Source organism: Marmota monax, unplaced genomic scaffold (assembly GCF_021218885.2).
Source record: "Marmota monax isolate L192 unplaced genomic scaffold, Marmota_monax_Labrador192_F-V1.1 WCK01_AAM20220418_F8-fsc00166, whole genome shotgun sequence".
NCBI lineage: Eukaryota > Metazoa > Chordata > Mammalia > Rodentia > Sciuridae > Marmota > Marmota monax.
Genome location: NW_026693344.1, coordinates 752,293 through 773,377, shown reverse-complemented (window position 1 = coordinate 773,377; position 21,085 = coordinate 752,293). Strand labels below are relative to the sequence as shown.

Here is a 21,085-nt window from a genome sequence, read left to right as displayed (position 1 = left end):
TCCTCAAAAAATAAAATAAAATACTTGGGAATCAACCTAACAAAAGAGGTGAAGGACTTATACAATGAAAACTACAAAACCCTAAAAAGAGAAGTAGAAGAAGATCTTAGAAGATGGAAAAATATACCCTGTTCATGGATAGGCAGAACTAACATCATCAAAATGGCGATATTACCAAAAGTTCTCTATAGGTTTAATGCAATGCCAATCAAACTCCCAATGGCATTTCTTGTAGAAATAGATAAAGCAATCATGAAATTCATAGGGAAAAATAAAAGACCAAGAATAGCAAAAGCAATTCTAAGCAGGAAGTGTGAATCAGGTGGTATAGCGATACCGGATTTAAAACTATATTACAGAGCAATAGTAACAAAAACAGCATGGTACTGGTACCAAAACAGGCGGGTGGACCAATGGTACAGAATAGAGGACACAGAGACTAATCCACAAAGCTACAGCTATGTTATATTTGATAAAGGAGCTAAAAGCATGCAATGGAGGAAGGATAGCATCTTCAACAAATGGTGTTGGGAAAACTGGAAATCCATATATAACAAAGTGAAACTGAATCCCTTTCTCTCGCCATGCACAAAAGTTAACTCAAAGTGGATCAAGGAGCTTGATATCAAATCAGAGACTCTACATCTGATAGAAGAAAAAGTTGGCTCCGATCTACATATTGTGGGGTCGGTCTCCAAATTCCTTAATAGGACACCCATAGCACAAAAGTTAATAACAAGAATCAACAAATGGGACCTACTTAAACTGAAAAGTTTTTTCTCAGCAAGAGAAACAATAAGAGAGGTAAATAGGGAGCCTACATCATGGGAACAAATTTTTACTCCTCACACTTCAGATAGAGCCCTAATATCCAGAGTATACAAAGAACTCAAAAAATTAAACAATAAGAAAACAAATAACCCAATCAACAAATGGGCCAAGGACCTGAACAGACACTTCTCAGAGGAGGACATACAATCAATCAACAAGTACATGAAAAAATGCTCACCATCACTAGCAGTCAGAGAAATGCAAATCAAAACCACCCTAAGATACCATCTCACTCCAGTAAGATTGGCAGCCATTATGAAGTCAAACAACAAGTGCTGGAGAGGATGTGGGGAAAAGGGTACACTTGTACATTGCTGGTGGGACTGCAAACTGGTGCGGCCAATTTGGAAAGCAGTATGGAGATTCCTGGGAAAGCTGGGAATGGAACCACCATTTGACCCAGCTATTGCCCTTCTCGGACTATTCCCTGAAGACCTTAAAAGAGCGTACTACAGGGATACTGCTACATCGATGTTCATAGCAGCACAATTCACAATAGCTAGACTGTGGAACCAACCCAGATGCCCTTCAATAGATGAATGGATAAAAAAAATGTGGCATTTATACACAATGGAGTATTATATAGCACTAAAAAATGACAAAATCATGGAATTTGCAGGGAAATGGATGGCACTAGAGCAGATTATGCTTAGTGAAGCTAGCCAATCCCTAAAAAACAAATACCAAATGTCTTCTTTGATATAATGAGAGCAACTAAGAACAAAGCAGGGAGGAAGAGCAGGAAGAAAAGATTAACATTAAACAGATACATGAGGTGGGAGGGAAAGGGAGAGAAAAGGGAAATTGCATGGTAATGGAGGGAGATCCTCATTGTTATACAAAATTACATATAAGAGGTTGTGAGGGGAATGGGAAAATAAATAAGGAGAGAAATGAATTACAGTAGATGGGGTAGAGAGAGAAGATGGGAGGGGAGGGGAGGGGAGATAGTAGAGGATAGGAAAGGTAGCAGAATACAACAGTTACTAATAGGGCATTATGTAAAAATGTAGATGTGTAACCAACGTGATTCTGCAATCTGTATTTGGGGTAAAATTGGGAGTTCAAAACCCACCTGAATCAAATGTATGAAATATGATATGTCAAGAGCTTTGTAATGTTTTGAACAACCAATAAAAAAAAGAAAATTATGTTATACAAAAAAAAATAAATGAATAAATACATAAATTCAAAAAGAAAGAAAAAGGAAAGTCTGAGAAACTGTCACAGACAAGAAGAGACTAAGGAGACGTGACAATGAAATGTGACATGGAGTGGATTCCTTGGACAGAAAAATAATATGAGGTAAAAATTAAGAAAACTTGAAGAAAATATAGACTTCAGCTAATAATGACATATCTTTTTTTTAATGTTATTGGCACATTATAATCACACATTATAGTGGGATTCCTTGTTAGGTATTTGTACATGCACATAACGTAACAATATAATTTGGCCACTTTTGTTCCTCAGTATCTCTGTGTTCCTTCCTGATGTATTTTTGGTTCATTGAGTGTAAAAATGTGCCACACTGATGTAAAAGTTCCTAACAGGGTAAAAGAGGTGTAAGGGTATATGGGAACCCTTTGTATCTTTTCCTTGATTTTTCTCTAAGTCTACAACCGTCTAAAACCAAAGGGCTTAAGTTTTTAAAAGTACATTTCCCTAAGATTTTGCAATAAACAAAACCATGAAAACCTAAGCATTTCATAATCACTTTAGCTTCTGCACTACTTGATTCTTTATCCCTCCTGACCATGTTTCTTAAAGTAGCTGAGTTCATTATTTTTACTTCTAATTTAAGGATTAAGTCTGCTTGGGGTTTTATGAGAAATCCTTTCATAAGCACATCACAGAGTAAAGAAAGCAGAAGGGGACAGAATGACAAATGGACAGATGCAACAGTTGGGTACACATATCACAAGCATGGACATATCCACAATGTGTATGGACAACATTTAAAAATATTACCAGTGACATTTGGGGTTTGAGTGAAAACAGAGGAGACCTAGCAGCATCTTCTTTGGATTCCCTTTTGTCCCTCCAAAACAGAGATCAGTCTTCATTTGGCCCTGTCTACGTCCCCAGACCTCCCATTATGAATACATTATAAGTTTTTCCATACAGAGGGGTCAAAGTAAAGAGAGAAAGGAGAAGAAGAAAGGAGATCTGAAACTGCTTAGAGGGGGAAAACTCAGAAGGGCTACATTTTTCTTTTGGAAATAGGACAGCAGAAGAGAAGCAGTATGCGTCTTTGCAGGTAAAAGCATAAATATTTTTTTTGGAACAAATCATTCTGAAATTACATCCTGTTCTAGAATGGAGACCCAAGATGAAGAAGTACATAGCCAGAAGTTTGGGGTGGATAAGTGTGTGGAGTTTACTTTTGAGGATCTTGAAATTGACCAAATTTTGCAATGTGCATGTGTGAATGTCACAATGAATCTCACTGTTGCACATAATTATAATGCTCCAATATTTTTTTTTAAGGAGAAAGGCTTACACCCTGACAGACACTCACAATCTTTATACCTGATCCTAAAAGCCCTCTTCAGTGTTTGGGGTAGAGATCGCTCACACTTGTGCTGAGAAGCAGGAGGAAAGATAGTAAAGCCAGAGGAAGTTCGATTTCAGGGTTATATAAGGTTGCAATATTCCTGATACATTAGACTATTTTAAACACATTTCCCATGGAAACAAGTTCTTAATGACAAAATTTTTCTAAGGCCCAAGTGATTGTTTTCCAAATAACCTTTGGAACTTGCTCCTGGGACTAGGAAAGGCAGTAGAATGAATTGGACATGGTTTCATGAATACACGGCCAGTGTAACTCCACATCATGTACAACCTCAAGAGGCTTGAGACCCACTGCTGTCCTTCCTCTAATTATCTACAAGTCATGTCGAGGCTTTCTTCATGATGTCATTCATGTAAGATCTTCCAATTTCCACCATCAACACTCTTAGATCCTTCATGTCTTTTTTTGTGTGTGTGTGTGTGTGTGTGTGTGTGTGTGTGTGTGTGTGGTGCTGGGGATTGAACCCAGGGCCTTGTGCATGCGAGGCAAGCACTCTGCCAACTGAGCTATATCCCCACGCCCCCTCCATGTCTTGGTCCCCAGGACGTCCACTATAGTGTCCAGGCCTGACTCCACAACACACAGTGAGCAGGCTTCCTGAGGATGCTCTGCCTCGTCCACACCCACTGACCTCCATCTCTGCTATGCTCTGCAGTATAACCTGTTCTGAGTTTCCCAAAGATTCTGAAGCTCATTCTTCATTTATAGGCTGCAATGGTCTGAATTTTTGTGTCTTTTCCCCAAAACCTAGCCTCTAACGTGGCGATTATTGGGTGGGGCCTTTGAGGGTAGAGCGCTTGTGAATGGGATTAGCGCCCTCATAAAGGGGCCCACAGAGTGGCCTGGCCCTTTTTCTGCCCTAGTTAGAAGACAGCCTTCACCAGACACCGGATCTGCTGGAGCCTTGATCTTGGACTTCCTATCCTCCGGAGGTGTGAGGAAGGATTCCTGTTGTTGATGAGCCACCCAGTTGATGGTATTTTATGATAGTCTCTCAACTGGACTACAAATGGCCACATTTCACTTCTCGGATCCACCTGGGGAGGTGAATAGCTGCTCTAGACCCTGCCTCCCTTAACTTCTTGACCACACTCTGCAGGCTCCTCTGGGTGCACTGTCCCCACTGCTGTAACTACACATCTCCCTTGGTCTGGCCTGACTCTCTGGACCTTATTCCTGGACACAGTCCCCTGGGAACCCTGCTCCTTCTGGGTCTGCTCATGCTTGGGAAGCCTCCATTCCCCTTTGTCCCAGAGCCCCTTGACTGATCTCTAGAACTGATAATCAGGTTAATTTTCTTTCTTTCTTTCTTTCTTTTTATTTTTTAGTTGTTGATGGGCATTTATTTTGTTCATTTATTTATAGGCAGTGCTGAGAATTGAACCCAGGGCTTCAAACATGCTAGGCAAGTGCTCTACCACCGAGCCACAACCCCAGCCCTAATTTTCTAGGTCACTTTTTAAATCATGTTAATTTTGTATTCAAAATTTTTCTTTTTAATTTTTTTTTAGTTGTAGATGGACACAATACCTTTATTATATTTTATTTTTATGTGCTGCTGAGGATCAAACTCAGTGCCTCACATGTGCTAGGCGAGCGCTCTACCGCTAAGCCACAAACCCAGCCCTCAAAAGTTTTAAAATGGCTTTCTATTAGCTACAGAATAAAGTCTCACTTCTTAGCTTGGCATTGAAGGGCCTCCACTACAGGCTCCATTTACCCTTATAAGACACATTTTCTACTCTCAGATGCAAAACTTCTGTTGTAGGTGGTAGATCTAATCACGATTTCCTGAACACAATTTTGCACCTTTGTTTTTTTTTTTTTTTTGGTCATTCAGCTCTTCCCACCTGGAAGGGTCTCCATGTCCTCAACTCTCCATATATTGCCTGTTCTTCATGCAGTACAACCCACCAGCTTTCTTTGATGCCTCTCCTAAACTCCTATAGACATTACATTCTGTGGCATTTTCCTAATGTTTTAGATGTGTGCCTTACATTTTATGGATTTATAGATTTAAATCTTGTGTTTTGAACTTTAGTGTAAACCTGCATGGTAAAAGCCATCATTTTGACTTCCTAATAGGGCCAGGCTCAGAGGAACTGATAGGAGATTTTAAAGCAGATAACTTAGAGTCATTTTCAATTCTGGCTCCATTAGAACCTACAACAAGTTAAACCTAACCATTACATCTTTTGAGGCTGTGCTATTCTTATTAGATTCTTGCTGATTGTTGCAAGGATTAAAAAGAGGTGGAAAATAAAGGACTTTATTGGGTATTAGCACATGTTTGTTGAATGAATAATAGAAGCTTAATAAATACTCTGTTGATTGACTGATGTGGATATAGGCCTTAGTAGCAATACACAGTAGAATGACACTTTCCAAACTTCAGTTATAGCTCCTGTTATGCAGTGCACTAAAAGTCTTACTTTAAAGTCTTCAAGTAAGACCTGCTGTGGTCTGTCTTCTCACAGCCAGCACACTTCAAATGTTAAAAAGAACAGAACTCCCACTCACAAATGCATTCGTAAAATATTCCTTGAAATCTGTTTCAAAGAACTGTGTATGATTTGTGATTTGTGAACAGATTATGATTCTGTTGAGTTCTCCATACTCTATGAGAATTAATTCAGCATTTGTTAGCACTGAAATCAAAAGTAACACCTAAATCCCAAAAACAATTGGACAATTGTTTGACCCTGCTCCAATATGTCAAATGAGCCACATGCTTTCTGAGAACTTCCTCAAGCAGATTATTCCACTGCTTTTCCTCCCATTACATAAATTAACATCCCAGAGATAGTCAAATAAAAGTCTATATTATAAACTAAAAGAGTTCTTCAGCTTGAAATGGCCTGAAGTCCTTCTGAAAAGTTTATATTAAAAAAGCAGATTCAATGTGAATGTTGCTCACTCTGCTCAGGCACCGTCTCAGTCTGTTTCATGCTGCTATAACAAAACACTATCAACTGGGCAATTTAGAAAAAGAGGAAATTTCTTTCTCACAGTTCTGGTGGCTGGAAAACCCAGTATCAAGAAGCCAGCATTTGGTGAGGAACCTCTTGCTGCATTATGGAAGACAAGAGGATGAGGCAAGATAAGAGGGTAAGAGAGAGAACAGCTCATTTTTATAATGGGGTTCTCATTAGTTCTCCCTCAGCAGAACTTCCCCTGAACCCCCTTAGTGATTCCCACCTGCTCCCAAGGCTTGGTCTACCATTGTTACACTATGAATCCCAATTCTTTATCAGCAGATATCCAAATGCCTAGTAGTTACAATCCCCAGAGCCATCGAAACACAGCATGATCAAACAGAATTCATCTTCTTGTCATCACCCCTTGCTCCTCTTCCCAGATTCCTCACCACGGGGCAATGACTCACACCTCTCTCCATTATCTGATCAAGGAGTTGTTCTACTGTCCTCTCCCTCACTAAAAAAAAAAAAAAAAAAATCGATCTATCACTAAATTCTGTCAAATTTAGCTAATACCTCTCAACCCATTCTACTACTGTTAGTTAGCTAATTGTTTCCAGGAGGCCCCCTGACACCCTTCAAACAGGATTCCCTGTCTCTTCCCTGGTGTCATATCCTATGGTGGTCCCTGTGGCTTTTAGGGTAATGTCCACAGACTTCATGTAGGGACCATGGCCAATTTTCCTGCTTTCCCTACCACCCTTCTTGACCATCACACAAATCCCAAGCTCCCACTGGGATCAAACCATTCCTTTTCATGCTTCTTGCTTGGAATGTCCTTCCTCTCTACTTGTTTGCTTACTCACTCATTAAGGTGTGGTCTACACACTGCTGTGAGGCTTTGGCTCATTTCCCATCACACAGGCACACTTAGCAACTTCCTCCTCCAACCCTACAGGATCCTGTTTGGATTCAGAGCTGAGTTCCCCAACTTACCTAATTGTAACACTCTCCTTGGACACTTGTTGAAAATACAGGGCCCTCGCTAAGAAATTCTAATTCAGTTGCTCTGAGGTACGGACACTAAAAGGTTTTCATTGCTGTTGTTGTTTTATTGTGTGTTTGTTTGTATACCAGGGATAAAACTCAGGGGCGCTTAGCCACTGAGCAAAATCCCCAGTTCTTTTTGTGTTTTGATTGTTTTAATTTGGAGACAGGGTCTCTCTAAGTGGCTTAGGGCCTCCCTAATTTGCTGGGGCTGACTTTGAACTTTTAATCCTCCCGCCTCAGCCTCCAGAGCCACTGGGATTATAGGTGTGCATCATGCCTGGCTATAGGGGGTTTTGATGTTGCTGTTGCAACATCAAACTTTTACAGTGCTTCAGATAATTTTAATGCTTAAGCAAATTTAGGGAACAATAACAAATCTAAAAGAGATTAGGCTAACTAAGGTTATTTGCTGACATACCATTTACTTCTTACACAAGGTTTTTATAAGGGATGCTCGAGTCACATTTACCTTTGAATCCATGTGCCTGCAATATTGTAGAAGCTAAAAATTTACCGAATAAATGTTAAGTGTTTTCACTTCGTTAATTTGTCATGCTCATGATATTTCATACATTTAGTTAATTGAGTGTCATGGTTCACAGATGGAAGACCAGGTGCTGAGATATTGCTGAAGGAAATGTGTGCCATGGTGGTAGAACTGAGTCTCAAAAATGGGAGAAATGTTCACAAGTCTCAGCTGGGTTACAGATTTGGGGTCCTTACTTAGTAATCATGAGTTCAACAACATTTATAACATCACTGTGTAGAAAGACTCTTGTTCCTACACCCACCCCACCCACCTCCCTCTCTTGAAAGTATGTTTTCTTTTTTTTTAAGAGAGAAAGAGAGAGAGAGAGAGAGAGAGAGAATTTTTTAATATTTATTTTTTAGTTTTCAGTGGACACAACATCTTTATTTTATTTGTATGTGGTGCTGAGGATCGAACCCAGTGCCCTGCGCATGCCAGGCGAGCACGCTACTGCTTGAGCCACATCCCCAGCCCAGTATGTTTTCTTAAAGAAGCAGAATGTACACCAAGATCACAGTGACTGATTGGGCAGCCTCGTTCCACCAGCAGCCCCCTTTGTGCCATGGAGCATGTTTATACAATGGATTTAACAGTAATTGCTGCTTACTAGGCTTTTAGGAGGATTCAATGGGAAAATGTACATAAAACAGCACCAGTCAAGCCCTCAGTTAGCGTTAACTTGAAGAAGAAAAGTAGTTGCTTCTAGTGATAATTAAAAGTTATTATTGCCAATAAGATAATTAGAATAAGAAAAAAAATTAAGGAAATTTTAAAAACTAAGGAAATCAGTTAAAATTTAGGCAGCTCTAGTGCTTCCCTCTGCTCGGGCTTTCCCTGTCATGAAAGAAGTAGTGTAGAAAGAAATTTAATGATTTCCCTCAAAAATTGGGATATTGTCTTTTATTTTCCAACTATGACACCTCCCAATGCCCTACTATTTCTAACAGAGCAAAAACATACATAGCCCTCTCACCCATGGGCAGAATGGGCAGCTGTTTTCTATTGACTGAAGTATGCTCAAGAACCGTGACAGTGGTCAGCATCTTACCAGGGAAATTTACAGTTTCCAAAGCTACACCTGAGCCTCACTAAACACAATGGCATGTGACATACCTCATCTGGACCATTTCACAGAAGAAGAACTAAGGTTCAAAGATGTTAAATGTTTTGTCTGAGGTCGCATAGCTGGTCACTCAGGGTCTCAAGTCCCCATCTTCTTATTAGAAATTGATCCGTCTTCGGGGATCTTAAAAGCTCAGCTTATAAATAAGACCATAAGGAACAAATTGTTAGAAGTCACCATGGCTTCTTAGAAGCTATCATAGGGCTGGCAGACAAAGCACAAGAGTGTATCGGTGATTCCCGAAGGAAGCACGTTTTGTTTTATTTTCCCAAAGGATAAAGTCTGGGCTTGCTTTTCCCATGACCCCCCACTCCATCTACTTAGACACGGCTGCTAGATATGTCCTGGGCATTTCTGCCCCAGATCCCTTCCTGGGCTGCACATGGACTGCTGTCCTCTCCCTCTGCAGGGATTCTCTGGCTTTAGCCATTCATCCTAAGCCTTCCTGGAAATCACCTCCCTGCACCTGGTTTGACTTTCTCACCTGCGGGGTCTGGCACCCTCATAGGTCAGCCTTCCTCCAGGGCAGCTCCTTGTCTCTTCACTCCCCTCTCACCACTCCCCATCTTCACATTCTATGCTCCTGTCAGTCAGACCGCTGAAGTTCACCCCAATGGCCAAGCTCTCTCTTGCTGCTGGGCCTGGGCACACAGCAGGTATGTGGAAGAGAGCTTCTTTCACTCCAAATTCCATCATCTCCCCATCCATCTTTTCCACCTCTGATGGAAATAGGTAACCATTTCTGTGAGTTTCTCATACGTCCTGACAGTTTCTTTGTGTAGAAACTGTTTATTTATCCTTTCCACACCCTGCACACTTTGCCTTTTTAGATCTCTCCTTTCCTTGTAGAATACAGAGAGTTTTCTCATGCATTTTGCCTTTGCACAATGTTCCATTGTATGGATATACAATAAGATATTTAACTGCTTCCTTTTTGATGGATAGTGGATTGTTTCCAATCCTTCATTATTACAAACGGTGCAGCAGTTAATAACTTTAAACATAATTTCTCACACGTGAAAATATATATGTAGGATTAATTCCTAGAAGTGGGATTATTAATCAGTCGGTAGGGGCTTTGTAATACTGATAGATAGAACCAAATTGCCAAATTGGAAGATTATACAAAACTCTACTCCTACCAGGAAAATGTGGGCATTCCAGGTCCCCACTGCCATTGGGGACACACACACAGAATATATTAGCAAGACTTGGATTTCTGCCAATCTGATGGAAGAAAATAGTATTTAAATGACTTTTTTAGTTCAGATTTCTATTTTGAGTGTCATTGCACACTTTTTATTATTTTCAAGATGGTTTGTATTTTCTCCTGATATGTAAATGTATTGGTTAATCTTCCCACCAGTTCTATATCCCTTAACTTTATGAATGTGTTGTTTATGACTTTGTTTACGGTGTTTCTTGACACACTGTTTTTGTATTTTTTTTTTTAAATAGACCCCAAATTTTCAATCTTTTCTTTCCATTGGGATTCCAATTTTAATGACTGAATGTGAGTATCACTTCAAGCAAGAAAGAAATAGTCTATATAAGAAAGGCTAAAAAAGTATAGATAAGAAAGTGTTTAGGGTTTTATTCTCAGAAACTTGTATAGTTCTTCAGGGTTTTCCTCTGAAGGAGAAAGAGATTATATGATCTCAATTATAAATGGTATACTTAAGGTCTTACAATCCTGAGATTTGAGGAGTTTATGATTATGTTAAATTTGTGTTTTATCTTTATATTTCAAAAAATAATAAACTCTAACAATGAGAAATTCTATATGCCTAAGTTTTATACTAGAAAAAATATTATATATTAACTAGCCTTCATTTAAGGCTATTATAGATGAAAGTGTTATAATGAGTTAGAAATGCCTTAGAAGGAAAATCTAGATCAAACCAATAATTTTACTAGTAGTAAAGCTCTAGGTCACAGCTGATTAGTTAGTGCCCATCCATTTCCACTCCATCAAATTCAACTCTGTCAGAAATAAGAGAATTAAAGTCATACAACTTATTTGATAGGAACTGTAGAATAAAAGTGTATATGAAAAAGGAGATAGGCAATGTTATGTTTAGGAGGGCAATTTAAATCAGAAAATTTAAAATATTGCATTGAATTTAGGTTAGACCATTGTTCAATCCCCAGTTTAATTATCACTTCTCTTTGAAGTGGGAGTAACCAATTTAGTATCTGAATTATTTACCTAAGTGGGCTAGTCTATTAAGTAAATAAATCAGCTGAAATCCAAAACTAGATCACATTAGTCACATTATCTTTATATGTATGAGAGCTTGCATTCCTACCTAGGTTAGAAGAATCATTATATTTTGTAATTCATTTATTCCTTTGATTAAAATTTTCAAAAAATATTTATTAATCATCAACTCTATGCCAAACACTATGCTGCAGCCTGTGGATACAATGGTTTAAGAGACAAACATAAGGCCTGGGGCTCCTGAGGTCACTTCATCAAACCAGAAATACTCAGCAAATATTAATTGTTGAAATTATATTGAAAAAAATAGCTAGAGTTGTTAGATTTAACAAATAAAATTACAGGGTGTCTCATACAATATTTGGGACATATATATACAAAAAATATTCTTTATTTGTCTGAAATTCAAATTTAACTGAACATCCTGTATTTTTATCTGGAATTCTAATAAGGGTTTACTTCTCTAAGCCCTAACCTTGCATTTATTAAATTTGTACATCATCTGAACAGTGCAGATCTCTTTGCCTTGTTCTTTAGGAAATCTTTTCAAAGGAATGTACATCTTCTCTGGTGTTGATCAGAGGGGATGGTTTGTTTTTCACTACTATATCACTGCTATAAACAATTGCATTGTGAGAGAACAATCTCTAGAATTCACAGTTCTAAACCCAGTTGTGAAACTGCAGACATCATGATTTTATAGAGTTTAGATAATTTTTCTTTTTTTTTTAATTTTTTATTGTTGGCTGTTCAAAACATTACATAGTTATTGATATATCATATTTCACACTTTGATTCAAGTGGGTTATGAGCTCCCATTTTTACCCCATATACAGATTGCAGAATTACATCAGTTACACATCCATTGATTTACATATTGCCATACTAGTGTAGAGTTTAGATAATTTTTCTACCAAGATCTAATACCCTATATTAAGACCATTCAGCTTTCACACATTACCTTGAAATTAGCTGAGAGCTGGTTCATTGATTGGGAGTTGGTAGAAGGAGATACAGAATCCAGGAGAAGATGTGTGAGTGAGAGGTGAGGAGGACTTTGGTGGAGGTGAGAGAGAGAAGGCAACTTCAGACTCCACAATGACTGAATTTAGACAATTTAAACAGCTGCACACTCCCCCTTTATCAACCAATGAGTAAAAGTGCTTTCTTTTTCTTTTTTATTTATTTATTTTTTAATTTTGGAAATAAGCCATTCTCCTCCTGGCTGGCACAGCTCACAGATTCCACAGGGGAAAGGAGTATGTGGAAGAAAAGGACAAAGTTCTACAGAAGACAGCTTGCACACTTAGCTTTTGTAAAATGACCTTAGAAAAACAAAATATTTCTGCATACATACACAACCACTTTTGTCAGTATATATATATATAAAAAAAATTCTTCCATCCAGACCGAAAAGCTGCCCGAGTTACTTCCTATTTTTCAGAGAAGAAAACAAGGTGTATGATTTGCATTCTTGAGCTGGAGAACATCTGGTTTCTGACAGAAGGAAGCGTAGACCTCCTGTGTACTTTCGTTATCATTCCAAAAGCCAGTAATACATTAGCAGATCCAACAAACTTTGGCAGTGTCTAAGATGGTCAGGGAGAGATATGAAATCAGAACATCTTGTATCCTACTACTAATGGATTTTTTCCCCACTTTTTAAAATTGGTGCATTATAATTGTGCATACTGATGGGATTTGTTTTAAGATATTCATGCATGCACACAATACACAACATAACAATATAATCCTATTAATGGATTTTGAGAATAGGTTACCTTATTCATACCCCTCCACCTCTATTCAAGGAGAGGCCAAGAACTGGCCTCCCATAAACTTTGTGGTACTGACTTCCTGACACAAGCCTGGGAAGCTGACCTTAAAAAAAAAAAAATCTATTGCTTTTTTGAAAATCTGTAGCTTCTACCTGAATGTCTCTCAGGAAGCACTCACAGCCTCAGTCTCCCCATCTGCAAAAGGGCTGGAAGAATAGCAGCTACATTACAGTGTTGTTATAAATATTCAGACACCTGTCAATCAACAGTAGACTGGGTAAATAAATCAAGGTGTTTACACAATGAAATCCAACACAACAATAAGAAAGAACAAAGGAGAGTTAGACACAGCTTCAGGGATGGGTCTTACAGACACAGTGTTGAAAGAAGATGGTCATAGAAGAGCAAAAAAACATATGGTGTGACTCCATTTATCTAAAGCTCAAAAACAGGCTAAGCAAATAATCTAGAATTCAAAGACACAGCAGCTATCCTGAATCCTGACTGTGTGCTTGGCGAGTCACACTGTGAATGGGACCTGTCACAGGCATATGTGAGCTGTTTCCTGGGGACTTAGAAGTAGTATTAGGGAGCTGGGATGAGAGCCTGAGAAACATGGCTTACCTTGGCAAGTACAACTGGATGACAGCGTGATCTAATAATATACTGCCTAACATGGTTTAATCATGTACCCCATTACTGCTTTCATGCACACAGATGAAAAAAGACTCCTGAACCAATATCCAGCCAGTCCAGCCAAAAATCTAGCTCCTGAAGGGGAAGACAGGGATTTAAAAGAAAAAAATCAAAAAGAGGATTAACCTGAAGGGCTGGCTTCAACCTTCATTGATCACACATTAAAATCATTATGCAACTCTTTTTTTTTTTTTTTTTTTTTTTGTGGTGCTGGGGATTGAACCCAGGGCCTTGTGCATGCAAAGGCAAGCACTCTACCAACTGAGCTATATCCCCAGCCCTTTTATTTTCAGACAGGGTCTTACTAAGTTGCTCAGGTTGGCCTTGAATTTGTGAACCTCCTGACTCAACCTTTCAAACGGCTGGGATCACAGGTGTGTACCACCATGCCCAGCTCAAACATCTTTCTACAGGCCACACTTTATAACTTTTCTCTAACACAAATAATCTGAGTAATTACCATACATACACTTTCCATCTTGAAGATTTAATCTTTTTTATTTTTAATTTCTTAAAAAGAATTTATTGCTGAAGACTTAATCTTAAAGCTCCAAATCAAAAATGAAGAATATTCCCACAGAGTTAACATGGTTTTATAGCCCTGGGAAATCCTCCAAGTATACATTATTTTAACTTGAAATTATTTTAAATTTTTATTTACTTATTTTTAAAATATTTTTTTACTTGTAGATGGACACAATATCTTTATTTATTTATTTTTATGTGGTCCTGAGGATTGAACCCAGTGCCTCACGCATGCAGGCAAGTGCTCTACCATTGCGCTACAGCCTCAGCCCCAATTTTTATTTATCATATAAATAAATCATTCACTCATTCACTTATTCTTCAGCTTTACTAAGGTATAATTGACAAGTGAAAAATTGCAATATATTTCAGAGTGCACATTATTAAAATTGTCTGGTTTGAATGTTAGTTACTAAATCTGACAAAAAAACAGGGTCTTCTTGGTTCAACTGGACAAATCATCCTCAGGAGTGTACTGACTGGATCTATGGGGCTGTTATTCTGCTCTTCTGTGGATCAAAGAACCAAGCTAACCAAGCACACCCTAAGCAGAGATCTTTTTTTTTTTTGGATATAACTATTAAAATGGAAAGTTGGATTGGGTAAGCAGAATTTTAGTTTTTGTGTTTTCTTTCTTCTTCCATCCTATCTCCTCTCTTCTCTTTCTTTTCCTCCTTCTTCTCCTTCTTCTTCTTCTTTTTAATAGATGGGACATTTGTTGATGTTGGATAGAAATGTAAAGCTGAATTTTATTGCATGGACAATATAAAAATACCACTTAAAAGGCATGGGTGACATTTACATGAAACTTTGATATTTTCATTATTTACATAGATTTCAAGTTCTTCTGCATCCAGAATGCCAAAGTGAACACACATGCAATGGAGATAACCAGTATTTATTCAACCCAGTTGGGTAACTAGAATGCTAAGGATAAAATTTCATGACAAATAAGTCATTCAGGTTGCCTTGATCCAGTTGGCCACTGCATGGGTAAGATGCCATATTATTCATGGTCACTAACTATAGAGCCAACCAACCATAGCAGAAGCACTAAAAGAGTGTGAGAGTTTATTGAATGGGAATGAAGAGTCACTTTTTAAAAACCTAAAATAACCAATTTGATTCATGAAAATTCAATCTATGATATAAATAAGGAATTCACCATAAGTGGTAAAATTGGGTGGTATCAATACTTCATGAACTGCTTTCTTCAGATTGTCCATGGAGATATTAGTACATTTTACATTGTGGGGGTGGCAGGGAAGAGGGCACTGGCCAAGTAATTTTGGGAAACATCGAAAATGATATAGAGCATTATCCCGGAATCACCTAAGCCTAGGGACAACCCTAAGCATGGAGAATCTCAATCTGAACCTGAAAGGGCAGTAAGCAGGCTGGTCCTATGCTCTGGCCCCATGCTCTTCTTCAAAAGCCTGCTTGTATTAGCCATTTACCTACCTCTGCTCAAAAGTACTTCATGTACTTCCTCATGAAAGCCCCAAACTGGAAACACCCCAAATTAACCTGTGTGTGGACAAAAAGAATTTGTTTGGTTGGCCCACACAATGGAATCCTATTCAGTCATAAAATAGACTGGAGTACTGCTACAACATGACTGAACCTTGAACCTTGAACTAAGTAAAAATGTTAGTCACAAAAGACCACATATTGTTTTATTCCATTTATAGGTAACATACAGAAAAGGAAATATCTGGAGACAGAAAACAGACCGATGGGGACTTAGGGTAGGAATGGGAATGATTGCCAATGGACAACAGGAATCTTTTTGATGTGATGGAAACATTCTAAAATTAGACTGTGGTGATCACTGCACAACTGTGTGAATTTACTAGGAATCTTTGAATTGTATAGTTAAAATGGGTGGATTTCATAGTATTGAATTGTTCCTCCATAAAGTTATTTTCAAAAAAAAGCCCTTTCATTCTTTGATGAAAACCTTGAGCTAGTCCATTTCATTCTCTTATCTAGAATCTCTTCAAATTCATAAAGCAGTTCCAAAACACACAATTTTGTCTATGACCGAGACTGTACACGGTCAGTCATATTCACTCTAACGCTTTATTTAACAAATAAAGATTCTTCCTGTTTGTCTCTATTCCAATAAAACTGTGGTTTCAAGAAGCATGGTTTTTCAAGAAGCATGGTTTCAAGAATTTCAAAGCCAGGTTCAAGCTGTGTAACGCTTATGAATGCTCCTACACAGCAAGGTTTCTCACTGGTGGCCTGATCATTCTTGGTCATGAGGCACTGTCCTGTGCATGGTAGGTTGGTGATCAGCAACCTCTCTCTGACAATCCTGAGTTGTGACAACTAGAAAAATGTCAGTGAACAATGCCAATTTCACCCCCACTGAGAACCACTTCTATATAACAATGAGAATGAACAAATCCCAATGACCCACAAACAATATGGATAACACAAATATAAATTAGGGCAAAAGAAGCCATGCACAGAAGGGTGTATAATGTAGAATTCCATTCATAAGAGTTCAAAAACAGGCAAAATGAACTGAAATAGTTAATTAGGAGACGGAGGTAGTGGCTGGAAGAGGTTTCTGGGATTCAGGAAATGTCTATTTCCTAATCCGAGTGCTGGTTACACAACTGTGTTCACTTCATGAAAATTCACTGAGCAGCACATTTAAGATTTATATATTTTTCTTAATGTATATTATACTTGTACTTTTAAAATATGGGTCATTTCTGCTGCAAAAACAGGGCATTCAAGGTGACTTAGGAGGGGCTCAACACCTTTCTAACAAGATGTTAATTCATCCATCACAGACCTACCATGGTGCCTCTGGCCCACCCTGAACTGTAAAACAGAAACCTAATGTGTTCCGTTGATGAATGAAAGCTTGTTCCTATAGCCCCTTAGTACCCAGGTGCCAAAGCCAAAAAGAATCCCACCCTCCCTACAATTTTCAATTCATACTTACTCAAAATTCATTTCAGTTTGAAACAGAACTAGAATGAGACCAAAGAAAGGTTCACTAAAGAAAAAGTTGGTGCTAGTTCTCAAATTGAAGACTATGTAAAAATCCCTGTTCAGTAATATAAGTGCCCAAGGTGACATTGCTGGTGACTATAGTTGTTATAGTCAGGGAAAATGAGTTGTGCTGAATCACTTGTTTTGTGCATTGAGATCCCTCCTCTTGACCAATAAATCGACCTTGCAGATAGTGGACCGATATAAAATTGGAGTTTGTGACCATAATGACCTTCGATCCATGTTAAGTTAGGTGATAGCAGACCCAGGTCTAATAATCTAACCAATAATCAATGTATAAATATTTTCAAACAACCTAGTTAAAAAGCCTTAAAACAAGTGGGGCACGGTGGCACACCCCTGATCCCAGCCGCTCAGGAGGCTGAGGCAGAAGGATGTCGAGTTCAAAGGCTCTAAGCAACTCAGTGAGACCCGGTCTCTAAATAAAATACACAAATCAGCTGGATGTGGCTCAGGGGTTAAAAAGCACCCTTGAGTTCAATTCCCAGTACAAAAAAAAAAAGCCTTAAAGCATCAGAAGTTACTTTTAGCCTTTAAACTTTATATATACACATATACGTATGTGTGTACGAATGGATGGATCATATACATAATGAGAAATAAGCAATTCTTCATAAGTATCTGTGTCTCTGAGCAGTCTTGTGAGTGTTGTGAGTGGGGCTAACTGCCATTTATTCCAGGTTATCTTTTCAAGGATGTTTGTATAGTGAACAACTTGGAAGCCAGAGCACAGGGCCAGCCTGCTTACTGCCCTTTTAGGTTCAGATTCAGATTTTCCATGCTTAGGGTTAAATAGGTTATTCCCTGTGCTTAGGCGATTCTCCTGTAATGCCACACACTGTTTGTACAGGCATCTTTCTAGATGTATCTGACAATCCTATGGGAATTGGGGGCAAGGGAAACTGACATGCATGCTGGTGCTCATTCTGCTTGTTATGCCTTGAGTAATAAAGTCCTTTGTCTTTGACCCAGAAGTCTCCTGTTTTCTGCCAGTATCCACGAAACTATGGCAAACTAACTTCTTAGACCATAAGTGGGGTAAAAAAATCTCAGACCCTTCACAGTTCTTGTCTGGATATATTATCTCCACACATATTTTTAATTTTCTGTTTTCAAAAAGTAAATCTCAGTGCTCTGTCAGCTTCCCTGCGTCAGTGAGCAGGGCAGCTCTCCTCGGCCACACCCATCAGTCATCACATTCTGTCTGCCTCAGGCCCAAAACAGTGGAACCAGCTTACCACAGACTAAAGCCTCTGACAGTGTGTGCCAAAATAAAATTTTCCTCCTTTAAAAAAAAAATATAAAAGAAAAAGAAAGAAAGGAAAGGGGTGGGGGTTGGAAGAAGAAGGGGAAGGGAGGGAGAGGAAGGAAGGAAGGAAGGAAGGAAGGAAGGAAGGAAGGAAGGAAGGAAGGAAGGAAGGAAGGAAGGAAGGAAGGAAGGAGCATGGTGGAGCACATCTGTAAACCCAGCAGCTCTGGAGGTTGAGACAGGAGGATGGAGAGTTCAAAGCCAGCCTCAGCCATATATTGAGGCCCTAAGCAACTCAGAGAGACCCTGTCTATAAATAAAATATTAAAAAGGGCTGGGGATGTGGCACTCAGTGTTTGAGCGCCCCTGGGTTCGATCCTTGGTACCAAAAAAAGAAAAGCAAGTCTCCCTGTCCTTAGTTCTCTTTGCTGGAGGCAGTAATATTCTTGGTTTATTATGTATTCTTCTAGATATATTATATGCATTTATAAATATATGTATAATTTTCTTTTTCTCCCAAATATTACCTGACTATAGATACTGTTTTTGGATTGAACCCAGAAGCACTCAACCCCTGAGTCACGTCCCCAACCTTTTTTCTTTTTTCTTTTGAGACAGGGTCTCACTGTGTCGCTTAGGGTCTTGTTAAATTGCTGAGGCTGGTCTCAGACTTGTAATTCTCTTGAGGCCGAGGCCTCCTGAGTTGCTGGAATTATAGTCCTGTGGTGTTGGCCGGTTTTGATTTTAAGTGCTTAAATCTTTGCTCCATCAAACCTTCTTACTTCAAAATCAATTCTTAAAGTACACATTACAATGTTTATCTTTATTCACAGGCTAAGCATATCTTTAAAACAAGATTATTTTTTCAACTTTGGGATCACATTTTTTTTTAATACTCATCCTTTGGCAGGCCTAGATACATTGTGGTTCACAGTGTACTGCATTTATAAATATATGTATGGACATATGGACACATACAATATTAGTCTTATATGGTGAATGTTGTCATCCCACAAAGAAATAATGCAGAGGTCTCCAGTAGTAACTCAATGGAGGGATTCTGTTGTACAAATTTTGATACTGTATTGCCTAAGAAAAACAAGATGATCCAAAATTTTAATGTCATCTGATTTTTTTTCAAAATAGTTGTAATTAAGTTCACTTCAAAATAACAGAAGAAAAATTAAAGTTAAAATTAAGAAAATTAAGAAAAATTAAAAGAAAGTTGTTATTTTTTAAAAAACCCATAAGTCAGAAAACCTGTTATCAATTTAAGAACCGCCATAAGCTTGATTCATCTAATCTGTATAAGCCTAAATAGCTGCATTAAATATCTGTCTTTGGGCTTATTTACTGCACTAAGAATGAATAACCACTAGGAAGATAAGTGCTATATAGGGCAACATTTTATTAATTTCTAAACCTAGTGGGACAAACAAAGTGGATCACAAACCCAAGATCGGATAAATTAAAGCAAAAAATCTCGGATGGAAAGGGTACAAGATTATTAATTAATTTGATGCCCTCTATGTTATTTTAGATGATGAGTATGAAACATAAATGGGCGGCATTTTTTCCCATGAAGTACTCCCATATTTTCCCCAGAAGCGCTAGATTCACACTAGCTCACCAAGGAAAGGCAGGCCCACTTTCCAATGTGGTCTTAAATATTCAAGCCTATCAAATGTAACGAGGAAAATCTTTGAGATTTATTCCTATCATAACAAAAGTGATCAGTAAGGTCTGGAGATGTACAATATCAAGAATTACAAGCTACTGGGGGCTGAGGTTGTGGCTCAGCGGTATAGCCCTCGCCTCACACTTGTAAGGCCCTGGGTTTGATCCCAGCACCACATAGATAAATAAAATATGATATTGTGTTCAACTACAACTAAAAAATAAATATTAAAAAAAAAGAATTACAAGCTACTTACTTATGCCACTCTCTTAATTGTGATAGGAGAATAGGGCAAATTTACAGAGATAAGTGGGCAAGAACAGTTAAGAAAAAATAGTCTCCAGGTTTTTCCAGAAAGTTGTTTGCTTATCAGGTAATGGTAAAACAGGAGAAGCTTTTAGTGTATAGGTTGGAATATTTAATTTTAAATATTTCTTGAGGAGTGCGGTGACCACAAAAGTCTACATTAGCTGGTAAATGACCTAATGTTTTTTTGGAAAAAAAAAATCTGAGACGGACAAATAGCATTCTGAAATAGAGAAAATCCACCTGTTACTAACTAGCCAGCAGCCCTCAGGCATGTGGCAGTGCTTCTTGTTTGTATGAAGGAGTTATGCTGGGTCATGATCTCAAGCCTGGCTGAACTGAGGAAGCTTCCCTTCTGTTTTTAAAAGTATTTGTTAAACATTTAAAAGCATTATAACGTCCCACCACACACCAGTTCACTCAGATGCTCTGGGAGTGGAGTCCAGGTATCCACATTTTGTGAAGCTTAGAAGGACTGAGAAACATGACACTATAAAATTTCTAAGGTCCCACCCAGATCTCAGAAAATTAAGGGAAACATTAGATACCAGCATAATGAACAGAACTTAA

At 38.4% G+C, this 21,085-nt stretch overlaps 1 protein-coding gene across 4 annotated transcripts in view; it reads right to left on the bottom strand.

The window, feature by feature from the left end:
* Papss2 (3'-phosphoadenosine 5'-phosphosulfate synthase 2) overlaps positions 1-21,085 on the bottom strand; it is a 100,421-nt gene that overhangs the window by 54,667 nt on the left and 24,669 nt on the right. Inside the window, exon 1 of one of the 4 annotated variants that reach the window (XM_046456808.2) lies at positions 12,212-12,380. The exons of the other annotated variants lie outside the window; for them this stretch is intronic. Coding sequence (XP_046312764.1) covers positions 12,212-12,238 — 27 coding nt within the window. The 5' untranslated portion in view covers positions 12,239-12,380. Of the gene's footprint in view, positions 1-12,211; positions 12,381-21,085 lie in introns of those variants that run through there. 4 annotated transcript variants of the gene reach the window in all.